The sequence below is a fragment of the Aulonocara stuartgranti genome (assembly GCF_965226115.1).
Source record: "Aulonocara stuartgranti genome assembly, chromosome: 3".
NCBI lineage: Eukaryota > Metazoa > Chordata > Actinopteri > Cichliformes > Cichlidae > Aulonocara > Aulonocara stuartgranti.
In genome coordinates, this window is record NC_138941.1 from 2,978,629 (window position 1) to 3,001,769 (window position 23,141).

Below are 23,141 nucleotides of genomic sequence, written 5' to 3' on the forward strand. Positions count from 1 at the left end.
AATACACTAGAAGAGCTACCTTTATATCACGCTGAGCTGAGGGTTTGTCAAGCCCAGCTCAGATTTTCAGGAGAAAGGTGATGTGAACCAAAAGCAGGAGGAGGTCATCACTGCTGGACCGAAGGCTAAGAAGGAAGAGCTTCTGCTGTTTGCAGTGTATACTGCTGTGGATGCTGTATCGTGTGACATGCACAAGATGTTTTATTCAGACTGAACTCTTTCTTTGTAGTGTTTACCTGGAGAAGATCGGAGGGGCTGGCTAAAATGATGTAAGCTCGAAGCAGATTAGAACACCGCTTTGAAAACTTGTACGTGATGCTGTGGGGTTGATTCAGTGACCTTGTGGGGCCATAACAGAGAAATGACAGCAGTGTAGTGGATCAAATAAAGAGTGATGATGTTATATTTGTGACTGTAGCAGGACCAAGGCTCAAAAGGTTGCAGGCGTTGTTAATTGAGCAGAAGATGGACGGCATGAAGCCCTCTCCTCGACAGCTACAGGATCACAGTCTGCAGGTTCAGTTATGCAACGTTTTAGCATCGATGCGTGAAGTTAAGAGCAGACAGGGAGGTTATTTTTGCACTGGGCTGGAATGACTCAGTTTACCTGTCAAAGGCTATCACGGCTGGGAGAAAACCCTCAGCATTAGTAAAGAAGGACCACGGTGGCCTCTGGGTAGAAACACTGCAGAGTTCATGTGGATACGCTGCTGCATTAGGTCAGATAGAAATATCATAAAGCATCATTAAGTAAAAACGTTTATTAAGAACAAATGTTTAAATATTGTTAACGTGTTTCCCAGAAACATCTGTAGAGACAAAGAGCTTTCTGTTGTTGCTTCGAGGAAACAAGCTCTTCTTTTTAGTTTTGTCCTGGTATTTATTCCAGGACGGACTCATCCACTGAGCAGTGTTTGGGTTTCTTCCTTTTCCTCGTTCTGGATGCAAACTATTACAACTCGGGCTTTATTTCAGTGACAATGGCCTTAAGCTGCAATACAACAGGAAGTTACTCATATATAGTAATTTCCCAGACCATATTAAAAATCCATTAACAGGAAATACAAATGATGGGACAATGCCACAGCATGGACATTAGAACAGTTGGGAAAATTTACCTGGAAAAAGGTGAAAATGAGGCTTCATTGAACTGGAATTACAAAGACCAGGAATGTGAGATCCACCAGCCACGACTGAGGGTTTTTACACATCATATCCTCAAAGTAGAACTACAGTGATCAAAAGAATCGACTTTAATGTTATTCTTTCTTTATTTATGTCAGATTTAACCCCCCAAAAAGCTTTAATCTTTAACTAGTCTTTGGACGTAGCTACAGTACGGTCAGGTTGACAGTTTATGGGTAACATGTGGCCACCAGGCACTGCGACACACTTCCATGTTATATTACCTTGGCGTCCCGTAGGAATACAGGAGAATCATGTGAGGAATCTAAGAGTTGTTTCTTAATTCAATTCAGTTTTATTTACACAGCACCAAATCACAACAGCAGTCGTCTCAAGGTGCTTTATACTGTAAGGTAGCTCGTACAATAATACATACAGAGAAAAACCCAACAATCATATGACCCCCTGTGAGCAGCACTTTGGCGACAGTGGGAAGGAAAAACTCCCTTTTAACAGGAAGAAACCTCCAGCAGAACCAGGCTCAGGGAGGGGCGGGGCCATCTGCTGTGATTGGTTGGGGTGAGAGAAGGAAGACAGGATAAAGACATGCTGTGGAAGAGAGACAGATGAACCGCTGAGTGTTGTCCCGTCGAGGTGGCTCTTCTATGTTGTGCATTTATGGCACCAAACCACAAATGCAAAGGAAGAAAGGGTCGAGGCACAGCACCCAGCTGCCTGACAATATTCAGGCAACGTCCAAAGCCCCACAAAGGACCTACCCACACCCCACTGGCCCCGCCCAGATCAAGGAGCTGTCACAGCAGACAAAAATGTGAAGTCCGCACATAGTCGCCATGGCACCCACCAACCCACCACACCATCCCCCATGGAGCTACCAGGAGAGGCATACTGGCCCACTGAGGATCACAGAGGAGCAGACCCAGGGGGGCTGACAGCACAGCCCCCACCCACCAGTCCTGCAGCTTATTTTATCTTGTCAGCGTGAGCCCCACCTAAAGGGGACAGAGGGATTAGTGAGTTGCATTAGTGGGGCAGGAGAGAGTGAAGCAGGGGAGCCAATGTCACTGCGATACGACTCCTCAACACCATCCAGCCTGCCCCACCACTCATAATGAGTCCTGCTGTGCTCTGTAGCAATGATGCATTTTATGTGTGTGTGCCAGGTTAGTGCTGTGGATTCAAAGGAGCACAGTTCCACTAAACAGGAGATCAGGATAAACTCCAGTAACCAACCCTGCCCCCGCCATCACATATTCTCAATCCCAGCAGAGGCCAGCCCCACAATGACATGCCACACGTGATACACAGCCAACATTACTGTTATAATTACATGTTTCCTTTATTACTTTCCTTTCAACCTCTTTATTTTGCACCTTAAACTTTCTTTGGTTGCTACAAGCCACAAAGTCCTTTATGGTTTGTCTCTGTTGTGTGGAGGGCTGTTTTTAAGAGCTCAAAAATGGGTGTATCAGAGTCAAACAGGCAGCACAGTGGAAAAGTGGTTGGCACTGTTTCCTGACAGCAAGAAGGTTCTGGGTTCAAATCCAACATCTAAGCTGTTTGCATGCTCTCCCCATGTCTGGGTCCTCTCTGGGTTCTCTGGCTCCCACAGTCCAAAGACGAGCAGTTAGTGGGGTTAGGTTGATTGGTGTATGTGCCCATGAGTATGAGTGTACACGGGTGTTTCTCTGTGTTAGTGACAGTCTGACAGAAGGCTGCATCCCTCAGCCTCATGTGGGCTGTGTAGCCCCTTTACCACTGCAGTGAGAGCTCAGACCTGTTTCTGGTGGGTGGTGGACTCCTCCAGGGCTTCCCCTGATTCCCCTTCTGCCACAGAAGACTGTGGCCTCAGAAACTCATATCTGCTTTTTGCAAATGAAGCGAACCTGTTGGCTTCATCAGCAGGGGCGGATCTAGAAGGGTGGCATGGGGTGGCAAGTGCCACCCTAAAATGATCCCTTGCCACCCCAAGTGCCACCCCAGTTTTGCATATGACAGTGTTGTTTATTAAAATAAGTTTAACAGTTTGAGCGTAGTTACAGTCAGCAGTGAATATAAATGCTAGAACTGGATATATTCCATAGTGTCCCCCCCCCCCCCCCCACATTAACAAATGGTTCAGCCCATAGCAGGACGGCTTTCTTCTTGTTTTCAGTAGCAAGCGATGCTTATGATTGTGCCAGAGCACATTTTGAACAACACCATGGGAATTTTGGATTTTACACAGGTGGGTGGATGTTACACTGTGGAAATGAAGGAAGGTGAGTGTTATTTTAAATGGTTGTAGAAAATGAAAAAACAGCAGGTGTATTGGCTGCATTTTTAGATAAATAGTTGTATCTGTTTACAAAATGTACAATTTATATTTGCATTTCAAGTTATAAACATTTACCCAACACGTCTGTGGTTTTTTTACAGTAAAAAATACTGCTAGGATTTTAGGTTCTTTGTGTGATTTCAGATCAGTAATAGTTACATTAATAGTAATAGTAATACTAATGCAGTATGTCAGTGAAAAAACAACTAAATTCAGTTGAGCTGAAAAGATGCCAAACAAAGCAAGAGGAGGAAAAAATAAAATGAAACAATCTGAGGGTGAAATACAAACGTAAACTCAAAGGAGTCACAAATGTCCGGTTGTGTTTCAGACCTCAGAGGGTGAATCCAACAAATCATGAAAAATGAGGTTTACATGTTTGTTCATGACAGTGCAGATTTCTGACATTTTGTGTCATTTAAGCTGCAACAATGTGACAGTTTTCTAACAAAAACAGTGAAACTTAAGTTAGACTTGTGTTTGTAAATGAAGCGCCCCATGTTGTGTAGCTTTCTGGAGTTTATACTTATTGGGCTACATATGTATTTAATATACAGGCTGTACAGTACATAACATCAAAACTCACATGTTTCATGTAACTAAAGTGTGTAATCATGTGGGTACAGACAATAATTAAGTTATAGACTATATTTATATGAAAAACGTGCATACTTACTGCATTTGAATCATTTTAACCACATGTAACCACCTGCATATGTGTTTGGGGGGAAAAGGCTTTGATTTTGCCACCCTAAGAAAATTTCTCTAGAGCCGCCCCTGACCATTTCACAGGATTTGCATTTAAAGATGCAACAAGACTAAAATGGTTAGGGTCAGGAGGTCAAAGGTCAGAGCTCCTGTGGGTCTGAGGGCGGCCTCACGCTGGAGAAGGATGAAGGAGTCTGACCTGAGCCAGTGTTTGACATGAACACATCAGCACTGCTGTCAGTGAGCCTAACGACAGCCGTTAGCATCATTTCAGTGTTTCAGTCATAAAAACACTTCCTGTCTCTGTGGTGGTTACAGTGACATCATGCAGTTTGTGCTTTGACCTCCAGAGGGCGACAAATCAGCACAGACAGAGAGCTCCATTCAAACTTTGCTGCCATCAGGAATAATTCTTCAAATATAATCATCAGTGTTTGAGCAGTTATGATATCAGGGACAATCTAGACATGTGTGACAATACTGAACATGTCACATGACACACCTCAAACATCATGTGATCCACTCTCAGTCTGCACTTTCATTCATGACTTCAACAGGTTGAAATGAGCTTTGAAGAAACATCAGTTCAGTGCTGAAATATTTAAACGCTGCAGGAAGAACAACAACAAATTGATGACGGATGTTTGTGCTTCAAACAGGAAAACCAGCAGAAATAAATCACAGCCTGCCAGAGGTTTGGAGTTTCCGAGGTGCAACTGAACGCAGCACAGTGTTCCAATGCTCCTGATTGTCCTCAAACGTCTCTTTGGGTGTTTCCTTCCTGCTCAAAGTTTAATTTCACTTCCTGAACTTCGTGGAGTGGAGCTTGTTGTTGGTGTGTGAAGAAACTGTAAGTTTGCTTTGTTTCCTCCTTTAACAGTTTGTCTTTAGGAACTTTACTGTTTGTTCAGCTCGTGTTTGATTTCTTCACACAACAAACTGTGTGTGTTTGTATTTCCGGTCTCTCCATTAAAGTCAGTGTGTAATGTTTCCTGGCTAACATCAGCTGTGTGCAGCTTAGTTCAGCACAAATCTGCCGCTCCATAGTTCACGGTAACGGACTCACAGCTGGACCAACGAGGCCGAGTGTGTCCGCCACTCTGAGCTACGTTCGTGTTTGTGTACTTGTAGTTTGTACTTTGAGTTCACTCAGAGCCCACAGAGGACGCAGCGTACGTGATGACGTCACAGCCCTTTACCTCCTTTACTGTCACTGTGATTAATGTTTACACAGGAGACACCTGCAGAGCTCTGACGCTAAGCTAGCACACAGCATGCTAACACTAAGCTAACACTATGCTAACACTAAGCTAACGCTAAGCTAGCCAAGAACCCAGAGTGAGGTTAAAGCTGAGTAAACACTGACCCCAGACCAGCACCGTGATAAAGTGAGCTGCTGCTGCTGAACTTGAACAGGTAACAAAGTGATGAGCAGTCAGGCTGCAGGTTTCTACCTGTTCATGTTTCTACAGTAGAATCACTTTGAAGTGTCTTTGTGCTGTTTCATCTTTGATTTGTGTTCATAAACACTCAGAGAAACATCACGTGACCTCATCAGGATCTGTGTTGGTGTGTGGGGCTGTACCTCAGCTTTATGTTGTTACATGCTCATTTGTTCATTTTAACATCAAAGTAATGTTATGAGGAGTAATGAAGTAACGTACTCCATTACTTTTAATCAAAGTGTTCTGTGTAATATGTGTAATAATGACTGTTTTGAGTAATGACCAACACTGATCACAACAAAGAGGAAATGCCTCCAACATGCACAAACATTTGAGCCACAACATGCAGTTAATGTGCACAAATGTCTTTGATATGCTGCTCAGTGATGGTGGTGACTGTCAGAGCAGAGCTACTGAGAATCAATAAGTAATATCAATGATGGGATCAGAATCACTAAATTCTTCTCATCCCTGTCAGTATCATACATGTGCTGTATAATGTGATAAATGTAGAGGTGCTGGCTGTTCTCTCACTCTGCTGTTTAGCTGTAAAGGACGCCTCCCTGCCTTTGTCTCATTCATGACCTTTAATAGTCTCTTCTAACATGCAGAGATCTGTATGATCTGTTTCATAGAGTCTAACCAGCCTGTACAGGTAACAACAACAGTCACTGCATCACTGACACACAAACGTCATCTCTGTCAATAACAACATTCATACATGGAATAAAAACACATCAGTGGATCATTGCTGGAGCTGATGTTGGTGCTCCTGGTGCAAAGGCTCTCAGTTTCCTCCTTGAAATAACATCAGTGGTGGGTCAGCGACATGCTTTCTTTCCCTCTCAGGTTTAAATATCTGGGACTCTCCACCGTTTGGTTTTAGAGCTGAAGAAGCTTCTCAGATGAAACGTCTTCCAGAAACTTAAAGACGTCTCTTTTCTCTCCAAGCTCCTTAGATCACATGACCTGGATGACTGAACCTACAGACACATTGACCTGGTTTCATGGTCACATGACAGGTCAGAGGTCAGCGACTGTAACTCAGTTCCTCCTGTTAATGTGAACTCACTGAGTGTTTGTGGTTTACCTCTCAGACTGACTGAAGAAGATGATGGAGGAAGAGGAGGACAGAGCAGAGTCTGCAGGGTCCAGCTGTCCGTCTGTGAGGAGTGACCGGTCCAAAGGTCGACCTCCAGTCTTCAGTGGGGAACCTGGAGCAACGAGGTCAGAGAGCTGTGATGACTCCTTTACATGTTTGTGTTTCCTGGATAAATATGACCTGAAACATCCTCAGATTGTTACAAAGATTCATTAAAAAGAAAACAATGAAAGAGAAAAGATCCAAATGTTCGACTTGGTCATTTGCTGTTTGAGGACAGTGATGCTCATATCTGTGGGGAAAGTGTGACCTGAGTGGGTTCATGTTTGTCTTTAAAGAACAGAGCTGCTCTGATTCTCTTTGTGTCTGATCTGTTAAACAGTCTGAGAGGTCACACAGAGACCCAGCAGCTAAAGCCTGGATCATACTGGCTGCTGTTACTCCATCAGGACAACACTGAACCACAGTGGTGTGGATGTAGTGGATAAATCCCACCATACTGATGCTCAGAGTTAACCACAGGGAACAAAACCAGATGTTACCTTCAGATTGTGACCTTTGGAGTGGACGATGCAGATTTCAATAGAGAATAAATGTTGTTGTTTTTCAGCTGTGAAGAAAGAATCTAATTTTCTGAACTTAAGAATTTATGATGCTGGAAACAACATGGAGACTATAACACAACATTTCCACTGTGTTCATAGAATGAATGTAAAACTGTCAGACATTCATTAAATATGCAAAATGTCTACAGAAGCATCAGAGGGTCAGACGTGAAGCACTCAGTGATTTTGATCAAATGACTCATCAGTTATTGATCTGTACTACACTGATCTACCACGTTAGTAAAGCTGGTGTTCTGGTGGTGGAGGGAGACTCGGATCATGTTCTGGTTTTGGAGCAGTGATCTGCTGATGGTTCAGTTTGATGAGCTTCTTCAAAATCATCCCTGACATCACCACTGAAAGGACGTCCATGAAAACAGACTGAAAATTACTGATATGTTCACAATCTGAGAGTTTAAAACTTGACAGACTTGATTCAGATGAAGTTATTTGAGCAGAAACTCCTGGATCTTTATCCTGTGTTGATCTAATCCTTCATGGTTCCTCCACAGAGTGGACCAGCAGAGCTCAGAGGTTCCCAGTGGTCAGTCTGCCCAGCAGCATCAAACACAGCTGGACTCCATATTTATGGTCTGTACATGTACAACAACTACTGTTACATCTGTTCTGTTCACAGTCATCTCCATGCTGCTCTTTGTAGACCAGTGGATCGTCAGTGTGTCCAACATGGATCTGATGTTTGGCTCCATGATTTCAGTCTGATTGGCTCATTCATAAATATTCTGTTCCAGCTGCTGGAGGACAACATCATCACTTTTGTGAAGAACGAGCTGAAGAAGATCCAGAAGGCTCTGAGTCCAGATTACCCAGAATGCTTAGAGAGTCAGAGGAGCAGCAGCAGAGAGGCGTTTGTGAAGATCACAGTGGACTTCCTGAGGAGAATGAAGCAGGAGGAGCTGGCTGACCGTCTGCAGAGCAGTAAGAGGATTTATCTAAAGATTTAAGCTGCTGGATAAATGAACATTTTCCAGAGATGGAAGATGGAGCAACATGTTTTAAAGATTAGTTCTTTTTGGAATTGAGTGTTTATTTTTCTTCTCATTCAGAGCTTCAAGCTCCAGTTTGTCATCGTAACCTTAAATCCACCCTGAAGAAGAAGTTCCAGTGTGTGTTTGAGGGCATCGCTAAAGCAGGAAACCCAACCCTCCTGAATCAGATCTACACAGAGCTCTACATCACAGAGGGAGGGACTGCAGAGGTCAATGATGAACATGAGGTCAGACAGATTGAAACAGCATCCAGGAAACCAGACAGACCAGAAACAACCATCAGACAAGAAGACATCTTTAAAGCCTCACCTGGAAGAGATGAACCAATCAGAACAGTGCTGACAAAGGGAGTGGCTGGCATTGGGAAAACAGTCTTAACACAGAAATACAGCCTGGACTGGGCTGAAGACAAAGCCAACCAGGACATCCAGTTCATATTTCCATTCACTTTCAGAGAGCTGAATGTGCTGAAAGAGGAAAAGTTCAGCTTGGTGGGACTTGTTCATCACTTCTTTACTGAAACCAAAGAAGCAGGAATCTGCAGCTTTGAAGACTTCCAGGTTGTGTTCATCTTTGATGGTCTGGATGAGTGTCGACTTCCTCTGGACTTCCACAAAACTACAATCCTAACTGACCCTAGAAAGTCCACCTCAGTGGATGTGCTGCTGATAAACCTCATCAGGGGGAAACTGCTTCCCTCTGCTCGCCTCTGGATAACCACACGACCTGCAGCAGCCAATCAGATCCCTCCTGACTGTGTTGGCATGGTGACAGAGGTCAGAGGGTTCACTGACCCACAGAAGGAGGAGTACTTCAGGAAGAGATTCAGAGATGAGGAGCAGGCCAGCAGGATCATCTCCCACATCAAGACATCACGAAGCCTCCACATCATGTGCCACATCCCAGTCTTCTGCTGGATCACTGCTACAGTTCTGGAGGATGTGCTGGAAACCAGAGAGGGAGGACAGCTGCCCAAGACCCTGACTGAGATGTACATCCACTTCCTGGTGGTTCAGGCCAAAGTGAAGAAGGTCAAGTATGATGGAGGAGCTGAGACAGATCCACACTGGAGTCCAGAGAGCAGGAAGATGATGGAGTCTCTGGGAAAACTGGCTTTTGATCAGCTGCAGAAAGGAAACCTGATCTTCTATGAATCAGACCTGACAGAGTGTGGCATCGATATCAGAGCAGCCTCAGTGTACTCAGGAGTGTTCACACAGATCTTTAAAGAGGAGAGAGGACTGTACCAGGACAAGGTGTTCTGCTTCATCCATCTGAGTGTTCAGGAGTTTCTGGCTGCTCTTCATGTCCACCTGACCTTCATCAACTCTGGACTCAATCTGCTGGAAGAACAACAAACAACCTCCTGGTGGTTTAAACCATCTCTCCACCTGATTGCTGTGAACAAGGCCTTACAGAGTCCAAATGGACACCTGGACTTGTTCCTCCGCTTCCTCCTGGGTCTTTCACTGCAGACCAATCAGACTCTCCTACGAGGTCTGCTGACACAGACAGGAAGTAGCTCACAGACCAATCAGGAAACAGTCCAGTACATCAAGGAGAAGCTCAGTGAGAATCTGTCTGCAGAGAAAAGCATCAATCTGTTCCACTGTCTGAATGAACTGAATGATCGTTCTCTAGTGGAGGAGATCCAACAGTCCCTGAGATCAGGAAGTCTCTCCACAGATAAACTGTCTCCTGCTCAGTGGTCAGCTCTGGTCTTCATCTTACTGTCATCAGAAGAAGATCTGGATGTGTTTGACCTGAAGAAATACTCTGCTTCAGAGGAGGCTCTTCTGAGGCTGCTGCCAGTGGTCAAAGCCTCCAACAAAGCTCTGTGAGTACATTTGTACTCATGTCTTTACTTTTAACATCCAACTGTGTCAGTAATTTATTTCACCAGGTTTTCTCTCTTTGTATGAATTTGTAAAGTTTTGGGATTTCTCCAATACAACTGTGACCTCTTTGATGCCTCCAGAACTCGGTGAACTCGAGACGCTGGATTCACCATAAACTCTGATCATCACTGCTGCTGTTATGTTATCAGTCTTTGTTTAAACACTTAGGCTGCATGTGCCTGATGTTGTGATACTTTATATTCACATGCATGCTCCTAGATACATTTCTACTGCAGGTCTATTTTAGTCACAAATGTTGGTGAAACACTTGCGTTTACATGCATGGTGGGTCCTGCATTAAAGAAAGCATTTGAATTACTCAGTGAATCCTGGCAGCCAGAGAAACATCCTTAGTTCCACTTTAAACTAAACTCTGCTTCGGTCTTCCACAGTGTGTTTGTTGTTTCTTTGTTGTTGTTGGCCTGCTCTCTCCTCTCACTCCAATCTGGTTGCAGCAGATGTTTGTCCCTCCCTGAACCTGCAGACTTGGGTGCAGCACCTCAGTTCATCTTCAGTCTGAAACCAGCTGTTGTAGCTATATCCCCTCAAGCACACCTTCCCTGGTCATCTCTGCTGTGGTTGCTATAAAATTCAATCTTGATTTAAAAAAAGAACAAAAACCTCAAGTCAGACTTGATGCCATTTGTTGGCAGCATGGTGCCTGTTTGTCTTTGATGATAAACTGCAGCACAGTCTAAAGCAAACCTTCTGACTTTATTGACTTTATGCATGTATATATTCTTCCTGTTCACCTTGGACACACAACAGCTCTGTTTGTTGTGATTGGATCTAGAACAGCCAACATATCCTAATCGAGATGATTTCTAAGGTGGTATCTGGGAGGAAAAGTTAAAATCAGCTTGGATGGCCTGTACTGTATGATGGCCTTGTTTGCACCACATTGATAGCCATGCAGGGTGGTTCACTCCTTGTGCAAGAAGACCGAGGAGTGAGCCACCCTTGGTCAAAGCTTGGTCATTCAAGCTCACTGTTTTCCCCTTGTTGGTTGATGATAGTATTTTTTTTACCTGACTTATAGTCATCATTGTCTTCAAATTAACTCACACACTGCTGACTGCTGTAGCTTACCTGGCTGAGCAGGTGACCCATGCACTGAAGGTTAGAGTCGTGACTCCAGGGCCTGGTTTGAGTCTGCCCAACACCATTTCCTGTGTGTTATTCTCCTCACTTCTCCCTCCCTTCCTGTCTTCTCTGTCCTATATAGTGAAGACAAAAGGCCTCGAGTTCTGAAAACTCTTCCCCTTCATCATCTTCCATCTCTCTCATCTAAAATCACCAGTATTCTCTGAGTAGAGAATCTCTTCACAATCTTGAATGATAAGGATCCAAGTGGGTAAAGTTATTTATTTGTTGTGTTCCTATTTGCAGCTGGGATAGATTAAGAAAAACTATCGGCTGCCCAAATTACATCCAGTTTAGAAGACAAACATTGAGTGAAGTGTTTGTTTCATCATCCTTCACAACTCATCAACCAGGTGTCACAAACTGCAGCAGGACAGTACAAAGCATGTCATACTGGATGGCTGCAACAACCAGAGTTTTACCTACCTTTGGTATTTCTTGACAGTATGAGCGTAATATTTACTGAACAGAGTCGTCTTCTGTAATCTTTTCAGATTCAGATTCAGAACACTGTATTTATTTTCAAGGGGCAATTAGGATACTGAGCTTTCCAACCGTACATACAATACACAAACATCACATTGGGGAGACGGGTCAGGCTAGGTAGCTGGCCGGTCAGCCGCTACAGCAGCGACCCGGAACCAAACAGCAGAAAATGCACAACATCAGGAAAGATGAGGAGAAAAAAGAACTCCTCCCAGACTGAGCTCCAACAGGGAGATCAGTTTGAGAAAAGACAAAAAAAATGACCTTAGCGCAGATCACATGAAAACTCTTAATGCGCCATAGAAACACATGACAAGCAACAGGGATGGGTAAAAGGTGAGAGACAGCCGGTGTAGACAGCGCACCCGGGCCTGCAGCATTTGCGCTGGTCCCCTCGACCCACCGTCTGCACCGGGAGGGGATAAGCATGCTTAGGATGGGAAGGAACAGTCTAAACACCGTCTGTTATCAGGGTGAGATTTGTTCAGCTCCAGCCTTGAGACCACAGCTCGCGCCGGTATGTTAGCCGCATGAAATGATGGTGGCTTTCTTTGGTGCGAACAACTGCATGTCAATTTCACAGCTGATCTAACAGTCCGTCACTCGTCTCTCAATCTCCCGTTGGAGAGCCACGAGCTTCTCCGAGAGGTTATCGGTTTTGCTCTCAAAGAGCAAAGTCTGAGAACTCACGACCGCCATGAGCTTCTTCAAGATCTTATCCGTGCTGCGTTCAATGAGCCCATTTTGAGAAGTCACGACCCGTCCCATTGTTTCAGTCACAGCGGGCAGCCTTGTGGGGGTTTGAACAGCTGATTCCGCTTTCTTTAATCTTCAATAAGCCAGGGCCAAGCCAGCTCAGATCAGCAAGAACCCTTTGCTGCTGTGAATGTCCGTGCTGCTATATTTCAGGATCAGGCTCTAAATGTACAAATGGATCTGAGAAGATTTCCAATCATGTTTCTACTAGATTTACAGTTTATTTTCATGTCTTCTGACTCAGATGGTGGAGCAGGTGGAGCTTGCAAGGAGTAAGTGCTGCTATAGAAGAAGAGTTGTGTTTTAATGAAGCTATTTAGTTAACCAATAATTGTATTGCATGCTGGCATTAAAAATGTTTCATTTGACTGATTTAATTGTTTGTTTGTTTGTTTTCTTCCAGACTGAGTGGCTGTAACCTCTCAGAGAGAAGCTGTGGTGCTCTGTCCTCAGTTCTCAACTCCCAGTCCTCTAGTTTGAAAGAGCTGGACCTGAGTAACAATGACCTGCGGGATTCAGGGGTGAAACTTCTGTCTGCTGCACTGCAGAGTCCACATTGTACACTGGAAACTCTCAGGTCAGGATCCAAACATATCATTAAATGATATTATTGTACAAACAACCAAGCTTTATAGAATTGGCAGGTGAACTTTTCTTTATCTTTGGATTGCTTAGGAGATTCTTAATTACTGTCTGAACATTTTTTACAGTCACATATTTTGTTTTAATGGTCAAACAGAATTATTGTTCAGTTCAATGAGCAGGTAGCTGTGAGATTCATAATAATGAGGTATATTTGTATTAAAGATGACTAAACTTGAACAGTAGCTGTTAGTTACTTTGTTTACTCATGTGTGCTGATGTTGTGAGTAATTTAAAGCTGAAGTAAACTTGTAATGAGTTTAATAGAGTTTCTGAAGTAAGTGTACTTGGAGACATTTATGTGTTTACTAACGTCCAGGAGCAGGAGGCTGTGTGTAGCATAGAGGAACCCAGACCTCAGCTTTGTCTCCTGGTTTCTGTTGCTGCTGTTAGTTTCCCCTCATCGTTCCTTCAACAGTCTCCTCACTGTAACAAATCAAAGTGTTACTGTATAGATTCACGTCTGAATGTTGCCATGTGCTATTAAAACTGAAAGCGATGTTTCATACACCCACGTGGTTCAGTCACACAGTAACTGATGGTAAATAATGTTTGTGTTGAGCACATCGTACAGGTCAGCTGCTCCACACAGATCTCAGGTTTACATGCTGGAACAGTTTGTGATCATGAAGGATAAACCTCACTTCCTCTTTGTTTCATACAGATGTGACATGAACAATAACACATTCATGAAATCCTTTTAGGAACACAAACACTATTGTAGCTGGAGAATATATTTGAATGTAGGATAATGTAGGGGATCAGAAACAACAGTAATAACTAACCACCACCTCACCATTTGGGTTGGTAGCTGCATGTTGATTGATGAAGTCATTTTCTTCTTCCTCCATTTCTACCTTATTAACATCAGATTAAAAGCTGCACAGAGACAGGCACTGGACATGTTTAGCCTAGCTTAGTACAAGGACTGGACATGGGGGAAACGGCTCTCATCACTGGATCAAAACATGAAAACAAATCTGAAGTAAAGTTTTGTTGAAGTGAACTGTGGTGGTGCCCAATGTTCCCAATAAGCTGCGCTCGTGCAACTGCGCGCTGCTGGCACGGTCTCTGCACACAGAAAATCTGTGTTGCACACAAAAAAATCAAATCTCAATTGAAATAAAAATTAAATCTTCAACAATTCTGTTTTGCAGTGTTAGTCAGTGACTGGCTGCTCCCATATGGGATTAGAACGATGCCACCTTATCCCATAGTCCAGCCAATCACGCGATTCACATTTGTATATACGCAGCTAATCAACGTCGCTGACAGGCTATGACAGCGTCCTTATGTGCCGACAATGGTGTTATAGCGAGCAAAGTGGCTGATGATGAGGTGAAGCCACGTTAATGACAACGTGTACAACCATTGGAGATGTGAGCAGGACAGACGGAGCAACTGAGGGAAAAAGTGTGGACTTTATACCAGTTTTTAAATTGTGTTGATCGGCCACGTAAAACCAGAGTTATGATAAAATGTCTGCAATGTTTGGTTTTCTTCCTGAATAGTATTGTTGTTTATAACAACGATAGTATTCAGTATTTATTGCAACAAACTTTGTTGTTTGTCAACTGAATGTACTGAGTAACATGTAGAGTTTAAACATGTGTCAGTTCCAGTTTTAGAGCTCTAAAGTGCAGCTATCATGTTAGGAATATGTTAGGAATAGACAGGAACACTGAGCACACTGAGGTCAAATCTTTATTTTACCACTCGCTGCATTCTTGATGTTCATGAATTCAGCAGCTTCATGATTGTCTGCAGCATTAATCTCATATTTCCATTAAAAGTGTTGAATTTGACTGTTTGATGTTCTTTATGATCTCTGGCACCAGTTCATCTGTAGGCTGAGCTCAGTCCATCCATTTAGTGAAATGATGTTTAAAGGTCTCCTTGTTCTGTGAGCGTGCACAGATCCTGAAGCAGAAAGCCTGGGTTACAGAGAAATGATCATCACTGTGATGATGCTCATCGTCTCTGACTGGGATTTGAGGTTTTGTCAAAGCAGCAAAGAAAGCTTGGCTATGTTGGACTGGGTGTGGCAGCAGCTCCCAGTTTGAGGTCAGGAGACAGACGCCCTCTCTACTTTGAAGATCAGCTTCAAACTTTCCTTTTTGATAAAGCTTATAGTTCGAGCTGGATCAGGTGACCCTGAACCATCCCTTAGTTATGCTGCTATAGGCTCAGGCTGTTGGTGGACTTCCCATGATGCTCTGCTTTCTTCTCCCCACTTTTCACTCCTGATGCTTTTATATGTCACTACTGCATGTCCTTAACTTTTGTCTCTCTGTTTTGTTCTTGTCTCTCTGAGCTCATCTCTTCTCTTTCCCCTCACCCTGCAACCAGTCATGGTAGATGCTCCTCCTGGAGCCTGTTTTCACTGGGAGGATCTTTGTGTCAAAGGGAGTTCTTCTTCCCACCATCACCAAGTGCTGCTCACAGTGGAGGCGGTTACCTTACACTGTTAAACAGCTTCAGATGACTGTTGTTGTCTGTTGGGTATTGTCACTTATAAATAAAGTTACATTGAATGGATGTAAATGGATAGATGTTATTGTGACAAAGAGAAAACAACTGTTGACAGATAGATTGTTGTTTTGTGTGTTTGCAGTCTGTCAGGATGTCTGATCACAGAGGAAGGCTGTACTTCTCTGGCCTCAGCTCTGAGCTCCAACCCCTCCCATCTGAGAGAGCTGGACCTGAGCTACAATCATCCAGGTGACTCAGGAATGAAGCTGCTGTCGGCTGGACTGAAGGATCCAGGCTGGAGACTGGACACTCTCAGGTATGGAGAGAAAATCTGATAGAGGAGGAAGAGCTGGAAACATTTCCCGTGTCTTTCACTCACTTCCTGTTTGTTTCCTGCAGATGAGACATGAACAATCACACATGCAGGAATATTTTCAGGGTCAGACACACTAGTCTAGCTGGATAGTTCATGGATATTTATGTAGGGGTCCCCAAGGAGTCTGTTTGCAGGAACATTTAGGTCACAGGTGTACCTGATATAGATACCAGTGTACCTAATAAAGTGTCAGCTAACATTTGGAAATGGAAGCTTAAATAATGACAAACTGTACATTCACAGCTGAATTCACAATAAATTTGTTCTGAAGTGCACATTTTTCTGTTATTGTTCTCAAACAACAGAATGAGAATGAAATATTGATTCTAACAGGGCCCATAAACAGCATTAGCTTAGCAGCATTAGCTTATCAGAGTTTCTATCATGGTCACAGAAATCTTTAGCAGAGAAAAGTGGCCTACTTAGCAATAGCTGCTCAAGTTGTATAAAGAAAGGGAAAACAGTATTAGCATTAGCTGCTAATGGCAGCTTACTTAGCATAAACTATTCACATCTTTATAATGCAAGGGAAAGGAGTCACTCATGGAAGCCTATTTAGCATTAACGTCTCACATCATTATAACACAAGAGAAAAGGGTATTAGCGTTAGCTACTAATGCTTATTCACCTCAAATTAGCTTTAGCTGCTAATGGTAGCCTACTTAGCATTAACTCCTCACTAATATAATGCTAATTCACATCAAATTAGCATTAGCTGCTCATATTGTTATAAGGAAAGAGAAAACGGTATTAGCATTAGCTACTAATAATTATTCAGCCCTAATTAGAATAAGCCTCTAAAAGCAGCCTACTTAGCATTAACTCCTCACATCGTTGTTACCCAACGGAAAAGAGTATTAGTATTAGCTACTATCATTTTTAATAAGTAAGAGAAAACAGTGTTAGCATTATTGAATAATGCTAATTCACACTAAATTAGAATTAGCTATTTACAAGAGCGTACTTAGAATTAGCCGCTCACATTGTTAAAAAGTAAGGGAAAACGGTATTAGTATTAGCACATAATGCTAATTCACGTCAAAGTAGCATTAGTTAATAATGGCAGCCTACTTAGCATTAACTGCTCACTAATATAATGCTAATTCACATCAAATTAGAATTAGCTGCTCACATTGTTAAAAGGGAAGGGAAAACAATATTAGCATTAGCTGCTAATAATTATTCACCTAATTAGAGTTAGCCCCTAATGGAAGCCTAGTTAGCATTAACTCCTGACATAGTTATAATGCAGGGGAAAAGGGTTACCATTATCAGATAATGCTAATTTACATCAAATTAACAATTGTTAATAATGGTAGACTTCGTATCATTAGCTGCTGTCGTTCTTACAAAGCAAAGGAAAACAATATGAGCATTAGCTGCTAATGCTTTTTCATCTAAAATTAGCATTAGCCACTAATGGCAGCCTACTTAGCATTAACTCCTCACTAATATAATGCTAATTCACGTCAAATTAGCATTAGCTGCTAGCATCAGCCTACCTAGCACTAGTTGTTCACATTGTTAAAAGGGAAGAGAAAACGATATTAGCATTAGCTACTAATAATTATTCACCCCTAATTAGAATTAGCCGCTAATGGCAGTATACTTAGCATTAACTCCTCACATTGTTATAATGTAAGGGAAAAGAATTAGCATTATCTAATAATGTTGACCTTGGCCCACTGGAAAAGTTCAGAACTAAAGATTTAGGAGTGTTTCTCGATAGCTCTTTCTCATTTGAGAAACAAATGAACTCTGTTATTAAAACCAGCTGTAAGGTTTATATTGTTGATTGTCATTTATGCTTAGAAATATTTACTCATATATGCTTAGAGTTGTATAATCGATTGCATGATGATAGAGGTTTGATCCTGAGTAGTCTGTAAAGACTCTGTGTGCCTTCCAGAGTGCTCTGGCATGCACACACCACTTGGGGCCATGAGAGAGGTCGTACCCTCTCTTACTGATTTATGGTGTAGGACAGGGGTCTCAAACTCAATTTAGCTGGGGGCCGCTGCAGGCAGAGTCTGGGTGAGGCTGGGCCGCATTAGGTTTTCCACAAGAAAGGCATGGTTAAAAAATTCCAATCTTCTCAAATCTCTTTATTTTTATTTTTTAACACAAAATATGAAAAATAAATAAACAAATTAAGAATTAATAAGAAAATCAATCAATCTGTAATACATAAATAAAATAATAATAAGATATTTTTAGTCAGTGAACTTGTGTGTTTTTCTCAGTCTTCTATATCTGCTGTATTTAGATTGAAATGTCTGTATTAACAGTTCTATAACCTTCTTCTGAACATGAATGGAACACTGTAGAAAATGAACTGTTCTTCTGAACATGGTTTCTCTTGCCTACTCCTTGCTGCTAGAGACCTGGCAGCGTTTCCTCTCGCATAGCCGAGCCAGATTTGGCCTGAGGGAGGAAGCAGTTGCGACCCTCAGTATGTCTTGAAGATGATCATCCGTAAGTCTGGACCTGTATTTGGACTTATTGAAGTTCAAAGTGGAGAAGAGCTTTTGGCACAAGTATGTGCTACCAAAAAGGCACATGGTCCGCTTGAACATTCGGGAAAGCCGAGGGAAACTAGGGCTCAAGTCTCTCAAAAATTGTCCAAGCTTGTCATGTTCATGTTTGCTGCAATGCAAACGCAGTGATGCAAATAAAAACATGGAGCCACAAATTACGGTGCGACCCTATAATTAGTCCGGGTTACCGGGGACTGTTGTTGCCGATGAACAGGTGTCGCTATGTGACTGCAGACTAAATTGGGCTGCATTGAGTTCATGACTTTTCTTTTATCCCGCCGCCTACGCATCACTGTGAGAGTTAATATGAGATCTCTCTCTGTGGAAAAATAACTTTAAATCCCACTGACGTGTGTATAAATCTATATACGTATAATGTCCCGCTGGGCAGCAACTTAAAAAAACAACTTTTTTTGAAGTGTTGTGAACGCAGCGCGCTGGGGCGAATGTCGGCGTTTGCCCAATAGAAAGGAGGAAGCCAGCCAGGCACAGGAAAGAAAGAAACACTCCAGGGCAACGCTGCTGGAACTTTGACTCATTGAGAAATGTTTCCCTGCTTGCATCAAGCCCGGCTGGTGTCCCCTGAGATCCATATCCCACCCTGATTGGTGGGATAATTCAGCTCCGCCCACAACACTGTAAAGTGTCATACATTATCAAACTAACATTACATTTTCATATTAAGGTGGGGCCAAAAACTATCGTCCTGCGGGCCGCAATTGGCCCGCGGGCCACGAGTTTGAGACCCCTGGTGTAGGAGGACACCTACTCTGTGTCTGGTTAAGTATAAGAGCCCTTTGTTAGGGGGACCGCTGGACTCTTAGCACCAGCTTTGGGGTCACAGGGTCACATCTGGAACACACACAGGCACACACACACACACACACACACACACACAGACACACACACACACACACACACACACACACAGACACACACACACACACACACACACACACACACACACACACACACACACACACACACACTATGCACAGACTGGTACTCTTTGTTCATACCTGTGTAAGACGTCATAATGAACTTGTGCATATTCATGTAAGCTCAATAAAGAGCAGTGTTACGAGGGAGCAGACGAGAGCGACTGAGGTCAAGTGAAGGAACGGCGCTGTCACAGTTCTCTCCCTCATCAATTGTCTGGTTCCAGCGGTGGGTCTGTGCTAGACGACCCATCACCAGCTTTTTCCACTGGTTACCAGTACGTGGTAGAATCCACTTCCAGATCTGGTTGTCTTTAAATCTGTGAATGGATTGGCTCCATCTTATCTCTCTTTAACAAAAGAATCCAAGTGGAGCCCTCAGGTCTGCAGATAAGCAGCTTCTGACCAGAACTAGACGTAAAAACAGAGGTGAGCTTTATCGATGGCTGCAGCCAAACTCTGGAACAGTCGCCCTTCACATCAGGTCGTCACCAACACTGGACATTTTTAAAAGCCGGTTGGAAACACATTTGTACTCTGTAGCTTTCAATCCTGACCAGTCTTTATAGTCATTACTGTGTATGTTTCCTATTTTCTCTCTACTCTGTGCAGCACTTTGGCTCAAGCTGTTTTTAAATGTGCTGATAAATAAATGTAGATTTCTTTGAATAAAACAGTGGAGCCGAGCTTTGAGCTCAGTGTGTAACAGTGTGTGTGTGAGAGCCATGTAATGTCCATGTGTGCATGCTGACTGTGCTGCTCTGACCCCCCTCCTCCTTTCAGGGTGGAGCCTGCTGGAGTCCGATGGTTGAGACCAGGTCTGAGGAAGTGTAAGTGTGTTTTTAATGGGATTCATGAAAACAAAGCAGCACACATTCAACCATCTTCATCATGTCAGGAGTCATCATCAAAGTGTCAATCAATGAACAGATGATGGATCAATAACTGCAGCTGGATTGTGTTTGTTCTCTCCATCAGATTCCTGTCAACTCACAATCGACACAAACACAGTGAACACAAAGCTCCAACTGTCTGACAACAACAGGAAGGTGACACGTGTGGAGGAGGTTCAGTCATATCCTGATCATCCAGACAGATTTGATGTTTATCAGCTGCTGTGTAGAAATGGTCTGACTGGTCGCTGTTACTGGGAGGTCGAGTGGAGAGGAGACGTTTTTATATCAGTGAGTTACAGAAGCATCAGAAGGAAAGGAAACAGTTATGACTGTTTGTTTGGAGACAATGATCAGTCCTGGAGTCTGGAGTGCTATAATGATGGTCCTCGTTATGTCTGTCACAATAACAGACAAACATCCATCTCCTCCTCCTCCTCCTCCTCCTCTGTCTCTAACAGAGCAGCAGTGTATGTGGACTGTCCTGCTGGCACTCTGTCCTTCTACAGAGTCTCCTCTGACACTCTGATCCACCTCCACACCTTCAACACCACATTCACTCAAACTCTTTATCCTGGGTTTAGGTTCTGGTATCCTGGTGACTCAGTGTCCCTGTGCTGAGTGGAGTGTAAAGAGTGTCTCCTGTTACAGAAACACTCTGACTGTTGAACAGATAGTTCAGTCTGTACATGTCTGTCTCTTTCACTCACAAACACGTTTTCAGATTCATGGATTCAATCAGTTGATGTTTGAAACTCTTCTAAATGATTCCTTGTAAACTTCTTCAGTCACAAACAAACAGGAAGTGATGTCACATGTGTTCCTGTCCACACAGCAGAATGAGTCTATTGCTGACAGTGATGTACAAACAGAGTGAGCATTTCTGAGGCCCAAAATAAACTGAGTAGTTCACTGAATGAACAATGGACTGTGAGCTCAGTTCCTTCATCATTAGTATGGATTATATATGTATATGTATTATATTAGTATCATATATATCAGGTGCTGCTGCTTTCAGTCATTGTGCAAATGTGCTGTTTGTAAGCTTGTAAAGCTGCAGTCAGCTGAGACTGAAGAAGTCACCTGATCAGTGAGCAAACGTTTCTGAAAACGTCCAGATGAACAGAATCAACCTTTTGGGATCAGCCAGCAATGCAGCATCATTGTTGTTCAGCTTCAGAGGTTTGCAGGAATGAACTGATGACCAGAAACAGCTGCAAAGTCCAAGAAAATACCAGCTGGAGTTCAGCTGCATTTGAAGAAGTCAAAGAAAAGTAAGGATGGCAAAGGGCGACGTTTTCTTCCAAAGAGCTGCAAACATGGTCGACGCCTCATTAGAAGAATCATCTGGACGTTTGTGAGGAACTCTAACCAAGAAAGCAACGTCACACAGATCCAACAGACAGTTTCCATGACTGCAAGTGTTGAGTGGAAAAATGCTACATTGCATTATTGCATCCTCTCACCACAGGAGGCGCTGTTGGCACCACTGATTGCTGATCAGCTGTTCTCTGATGATCTGATTGATACTGTGAATAACGGGACTCACTGAACTCTGTGACACAGTGAAGATTACAGAGTTTAACTTCACCCTTTAAGACTGACCACAGAACCAAGTCCGCCAGAGCTTTTGTTATATTTTTACATGCTGTGGAGCCATTTGTGGGAGCATTTCAAGTTGCTATACATCAATACAACTGTTATAGCCCTAATTTTAATAATATGTGTGCATTAAGTCCATAGTAACTACATAAACTGCAAAAAAAACCTCTGCTCATCCATCTCTGTGTGTATCAGGATACATTTGGTTCATAATACACAGAAAAATCAGAGTTATTACCTGTAATAAATGTGAAAGATTCCTGCAGTGATAACCAGGCAGGACTGAAACACATCCAAGCTGTCACCATGGTAACAGCACCGCCCATCCACAGGTGAGGGGAGGAGCAAAAAGAGGGACTTTGACCATTTTATACTAAAAACACTCAACTAATGTTTCTAATATGAAACAAATAAGCCCACATTAATGTGAGCGTTTATTAAATAATAATAATGATGATTTCCTCCTGATCTCATTTCCACAGCAGAGAAAACTGTGGTGTATATTGAGGTGGAGGGTGTGGTCTGTGGCTCAGGTGTAGAGTGAGGGTGGGGTGCACCACAGCAGCATGCTGGGACTGCTGAGGGTGGAGGAGGGAGTGATGATGACATCAGAGCTGCAGCACAGAGACCAGTGAACACACAGTCTGTTCATCTTTGCATAGATACAATATACAGCACAATATTGAATGACAGACACGCTGTGGGAGCTTCCACAGATACACTGACGTCAGCATCCAGAGTCCTCCTGCTGCTCCCCCCTCAGAGCCCCGTGATCAGCACCAACACATTCAGTTAGATGACAGAGTCCAGCTGCAGCTAGAATCAGCTCCCCTCTGTGAACAACAGCACAGCGTCAGTGTTTCACACTCAGTGAAAGGAGGAAACAGCAGAAGAACACCATGTGTGCTACGTTTCCCAGGACACACTACAAACTGCACAAATACAGAGCAGCACGTGGAAGGACCTGGAGCTGCATTTACAGAGCTGCAGACAGCGTGATGTCCTGTATGGACAGGTGGAAGGAAGCAAGTCCTCAGCTGGAACACTCGTGTTTGTCCACAGACA

General features: G+C 43.2%; 2 protein-coding genes across 2 annotated transcripts in view; both read left to right on the forward strand.

The window, feature by feature from the left end:
* The first annotated feature begins 4,792 nt into the window (after positions 1-4,792).
* The window catches only part of LOC309702399 (uncharacterized protein), a 162,972-nt gene continuing 144,623 nt past the window's right edge, over positions 4,793-23,141 (forward strand). The window contains exon 1 of the mRNA XM_082527116.1: positions 4,793-5,021. The gene's annotated coding sequence lies outside the window, so the exon portion shown is untranslated. The remainder of the gene's footprint in view (positions 5,022-23,141) is intronic.
* LOC309700397 (neoverrucotoxin subunit alpha-like) lies at positions 12,861-21,423 on the forward strand (the record flags this gene model as incomplete). The annotated part of the gene is made up of 4 exons (XM_082523916.1): positions 12,861-12,888; positions 13,070-13,193; positions 20,365-20,411; positions 20,560-21,423. The coding sequence occupies 4 exons, from the start codon at positions 12,861-12,863 to the stop codon at positions 21,093-21,095; spliced, it is 735 nt and encodes a 244-aa protein (XP_082380042.1). The 3' UTR covers positions 21,096-21,423.